Source organism: Helianthus annuus, chromosome 16 (assembly GCF_002127325.2).
Source record: "Helianthus annuus cultivar XRQ/B chromosome 16, HanXRQr2.0-SUNRISE, whole genome shotgun sequence".
NCBI classification, from domain to species: Eukaryota; Viridiplantae; Streptophyta; class Magnoliopsida; order Asterales; family Asteraceae; genus Helianthus; species Helianthus annuus.
This window is the reverse complement of record NC_035448.2, coordinates 189,178,241-189,183,499: the sequence shown is the minus strand read 5'-3', so window position 1 is coordinate 189,183,499 and position 5,259 is coordinate 189,178,241. Positions and strand designations below refer to the sequence as shown.

Sequence of the window (5,259 nt, the reverse complement as noted above, 5' to 3'; positions counted from 1 at the left end):
GCGCTACTGGCTGGTCTACGAATGGCAAAATCCATGGGTGCAGCCAGGGTCGACGCATACGTCGACTCACTGCTGGTCAACAATCAAGTCAACGAAACATATGAAGCAAAAGACGAGGCAATGGCGAGATATCTGGCAAAAACCAAAGAGCTCATGAACTCTTTCGATAAAGTCACGCTCAACCACGTGCACAGAGGGAAGAATCAGATAGCAGACGCCTTAAGCAAACTCGCCACCTCCGGCATGGAAAGGGAAGTCAAAGTTGAGACATTACAGACACCTTCAATTGAACCGCGTAGCGTCTCCGCTGTCACAATGGAAGAACCCTGTTGGTATACCCCGATCCTACTTTTTCTCAAAACCGGCGAACTGCCTCCCGCCAAGGGCGAGGCACGAAAGATTCAAACGAAAGCACTGCAATACGAAGTTAGCGATGGTGTCCTGTATCGAAAATCTTACCTGGGTCCCCTGCTACGATGCGTCTCCCCGGTTGAAGCGAAATACCTCATCAGCGAAATACATGAGGGTATATGCGGTATACACGCGGGTCCTCGAGCAGTGGTCGCTAAAATTCATAGCGCGGGGTATTACTGGCCCGGGATGCATGAAGACGCCGTCAAAGAATTGCGAAGATGCCTCAGCTGTCAGAAATTTGCCCCTCAAACAATTCGGCCCAAAAATAGTCTAGTACCGGTGACATCGGCTTGGCCTTTTCAGAAATGGGCTGTAGATATTGTGGGACCTTTCCCACCCGCTCCCGGGAAATTAAAATACTTAATTGTGGCGGTGGACTACTTCACCAAGTGGGTGGAAGCAAAACCTTTGGCTAAGATAACGGCAGAAAACGCCAAAAAGTTTCTCTGGGAACACATCGTATGCAGGTTTGGCCTACCGCTCTACCTGGTAAGTGACAATGGGACGCAGTTCACGGATAGAATTTTCCAAGAATGGTGTGCCGATCTCCACATCCAGCAAATCTTCACGTCGGTAGCACACCCACAGGGTAATGGGCAGGTAGAGCGGACGAACAGAAGCTTGCTAGAAGGTATCAAAAAACGGCTGGGACACGAGGGAAGCTCGTGGGTGGAGGAGTTGCCACATGTCCTTTGGGCGCATCGAACAATGCCCAAGACCAGCAACAATGAAACACCATTTAGCCTTACCTATGGAATGGAGGCTATGATACCTGCTGAGGTAGGGTTACCGTCGTTACGCCGTCTCGAGGTAAAAGACAACAATGACCAATCGCTGAGAGAGGGCCTAGATTTATTGGAAGAGAGGCGTGAGGCGGCCGCCATTAGCGAGGCACGTTACAAAAAAGCTCTGGAGAAGTATTACAACAAGCGGGTGTCTACACTAAGTTTCAAGGTGGGCGATTACGTCATGCGCGACAACGAAGCAAGTCGAGCGGAACCAGCGGGAAAACTAGGCCCCAACTGGGAAGGTCCCTATGTCATCCAGGAAGACTTGGGCAAAGGAGCCTACCGCCTGTCCCGACTAGATGGCACGCCGGTCCCGCGCAGTTGGAACATCGCACAGCTGAAGAAATGCTATTTGTAATGCCTTGCTCCTAACAGCAAGAGTCAATTACCTTTTCCAGTTCGCATTTGTAACCCATCATGGGATTTCTACTCTTTGTTTTTTTTTTAATGCAAGTTTAATAAAGATGCAAGTTCATCTATTACAAAAATTACCATCGCACAATGAATGCATTATCCGGTAGAAACAAAAACAACACCCTTAAACACGAAATATTTTTCATTATAAGTCATAGGGTAACCACAACAAGCGCTTACGGCGGGTATCTTGGTAATAGATACATAAACCGCCTCAAAAAACAGATAGGCATCATCACATATACATAGCCTATCTCAAAAAATCAAAAACCAAGTACTTGTCCCTGTTTTTAATAAAAACCAAACATAAGGGAACCAAAATACAGAACATGTTCATAAAACACCTACTGATGAAAGATGGGTGCCGTCACCACTGCAGGGGTAGGCACCCCCACATCATCATCGTCTTCCACCACCACCACAGGGTTGACGGCCAAGGGATCAGTTGAGCCACCAACCATTCGGAACATCAAGCCAGAGGCATCCGTCGGCTGCCCCTTCGTCCGACCACCGGACTGACGTTGGTAGGTCAGACGGTATCGCCGTTCAGGGTCCACCGGGATCAAGCCAGTCAACACATCAGCCGATAGCTGCATTCTGGGATCCTCTGGTTGAGGGTCCGGGATAACAAGGCTCTGACATGCTCGGTTGGCACGAACTGGAGCAGCATTTGGGATTGGTCGTCTGCTCCTAAGCATTGATCTTGTTACCGGATGCTGTAACATCAACAGGCCATCAGCAGCGTCAAGCACCCGAAAGATCTCGGAAAGCCTTTGCCTGTATCGTTTTCTTTCCATTGCACAAATATAAACAAAAATGGAAACAAAGGGTGAATTTATAGCAATAGTTAACAAGTTTTGACAGTGATGACATCAGGTATATTAATTAAAAGTAATCATCACACATCACAGAGTCATATTTTCCACGACGGCGGTGTCAGAAATCATGACATTTGCATTAATTTGGCTGTCAAATCAAAACAGATAATGGGCACTAAACCCAATTTAAACAGTATCAGCAAGAGTACACAACAAGCAAAACAAATGAATAACGGAATAGTCAGTCTTCTTCGGATTCGTCCGCGGGGTCCAGCATCAGACGTAGCGAGTCTATTCCATCTTCATTAACTTTATCCATCAGATCGCCATAGCAAGGTAGAGGCTCGGTGTACGCAGCTTCAAGAGCCTTCGCCATATCAGCCTGTAACTTATTTTTGAGAATTTGGAAGTCCGGCGGGACTCTTTCCGCTTGCTGGCAGTCCATGTAGCCTTTAAGTACGCCGTCATGATGACCAGCTTGGTAGGCAGCGGCGGAAAGACGGTCAATCAGGCTAGTAAAGTGGGACGACTCACGCAGAAATTCGAACGCCCCCACTAGTCCATTAGTTATCAACCAATTCCTGTCTCCCCGCATAGCCGCTAGCTGGTTGGTCAAATCATCGATCTCTGCATGGGATTGTGCCAGCGCGTCCTCCACCTCCCTTAACTTCGAAGATGACGATGCAGCAAGCTTATTGTTTTGGGTGACAAGGGAATCACAATGATCTTGCATCTCCTCGAATTTTGCTTCACGCTCCTCCAACTCTCCCTGCATCAGTCGGATCTTGGTATGACAGGTCTCTACTTCGGTTGTCAAATCCTGGTACCGCTCCTGAACCTGGGACACAAAATCAGTGTCAACACGAAATTTTTCCAATTGGGCTGATAACTCGTGTCTCACCTTCTGAGCCTCTGCCACAGCCTTGCGTTCCAACTCCTCTTGTACATTTTTCGCTTGAGCCAAAACCCTATCTTTTTCCGCCATATCGCGGGCCCATAAGATCCTTTCCTCAGCAAGATGTTCAGTTACCCTCCGCAAATCCTCCTCGGCCTTATTCTTCTCTGACAGAAATCGGGCCTCTTTCAACCCAGCGGTCTGCAGTTGACTTTCGAGGCGATGCTTGTCATCCCTCAGTTCTTGGATAATGACCCGGGCCTCATGAAGTTGGGCGTTATCACGCACCCACCGGCGCCGTATCTCTACCAACCGGCGAGGTAGGGTCACAGAATCTGATATAGACGAATTCATCAAATCCTCATTGTTTAACCCCTCAACATACGCCGCTTCGGCGGGGGGGTACGCCCTCTCAACCCAATGTTGGACAACTGGAGGAAAGATAAGTCGGGAAGATTCAGCAATCTTCCATTGAGGCTGGTAACGTTTATCCTGGGCATGAGGATCCCAACAAACGGTAGGTATAAACAAATCATCAATCAAGCGAGCACCATCGTCAGCAATGCCGCTGCTCGACGCACGATTATCGCCTCCACCCACGCTAGTTGCCTCATGCGCGGTCGACGCGGCAGCAGCATTGGTGTCAAAACCAGCAAACATGTCCTTGGGTGATTCAGGAAGGGTTGTGTCAAAATCACCCGATCGAAGCGAGGGCAGCGGCTCGGAAGTTACGGCTATGGATACCGTAGAACTAGGAATGGGCATGACACAGCTCACAGCGGGAGCGAATGACGCTGAAACTTGTGGACCCGTAGGCATGCTGGCATATATATTTGCATATGGCCATCATAGCCATAGCAATAATTATCCATTGTTTCAAAGTCTCTTTTGATTCATGGCAATGATGTTTTCTTACATGGAACCCTTGATTCAAAACTTTTATACGTTGCCTTGATCAATCTACCATTGTTTCAAAGTATCTTCCTGGTTTTAGTCAAAGCAGTGATTTAAATGGGATGCTTTGTAAACTATCAAAAGTCATTTGTATACCATCAATCAACTGTTTTGAAAAATTTAACCTTAGACAACAAAGAAAGACCAAAAGATAAGGGTAAAGTTGTCAAGAAATAAAACTTAGTGTGAAAATAAGGCTAATAAAATGCAAAGAATACAAAACCTTTCAACATATCCTAAAGATATATATGCCATTTCTTGAAGAGTTGTTACGAATGGGCAATCTAACCATGTTCAAAAACAAAAGGAGGGAGACACAAACTATTAAAGGGGCATGAATGAGTGAAGCCAATCTGTTTACTTTTTGGTATCCAAGAGATGGTTCCAAGTAATAATTATCTTGTTGAAACAATGGGTATTGCTTAAAAATTAATTATTTTCTTTATGGGTCTATATTCTTTTTCCTTTAATCATTTCAGAAAAGTATGAAAGATTTAAGAACAAAAAGGGGGAGGGGTACAAACATTAGAAACATTTTTATGCATGTGCACCTCAATAATTTCATGATGGGAATAGTGTAAATTAGTGATGGCCCCTTTTTGTTGCAGCTGATAGCTGTGGCATTTGTCTGGTTTATTTTTGTTGCCATCTATTTGTGTTAGCGAGTCATCAACTACTTCATGTTGACATCTTGAACATTCGTTCACAACCAAAAAATACAATAGCATAAGTGAAACACTAGAATCCATGATTTCTTGGCTCTAGCATTATCAAAGAATTGAAAAAACTTGCATTTTTGTGTCCATGCTAAGAAAAGCTGTGTTTTGGGCTGGATTTAGGTGCTAATTATGTTTACAAAATGAATTTAGTGCTACTTATGTTTACAAAAACTAAAAGTGTTAAAGATGCCCGGTTTGAGCTCAGCATGTGTGTACTATCCAATTCGAGAAAATTCGCGTCCCATACATGGAACACG

General features: G+C 45.5%; 1 protein-coding gene across 1 annotated transcript; it reads right to left on the bottom strand.

Annotated features, from left to right (window-relative positions):
* Window positions 1-2,675: 2,675 nt before the first annotated feature.
* Window positions 2,676-4,195, bottom strand: LOC110920216. The gene is made up of 2 exons (XM_022164442.2): window positions 3,336-4,195; window positions 2,676-3,272 (listed from the first exon to the last, which is right to left on the bottom strand). The coding sequence occupies exons 1-2, from the start codon at window positions 4,146-4,148 to the stop codon at window positions 2,676-2,678; spliced, it is 1,410 nt and encodes a 469-aa protein (XP_022020134.1). The 5' UTR covers window positions 4,149-4,195.
* Between the last annotated feature and the right edge of the window lie 1,064 nt (window positions 4,196-5,259).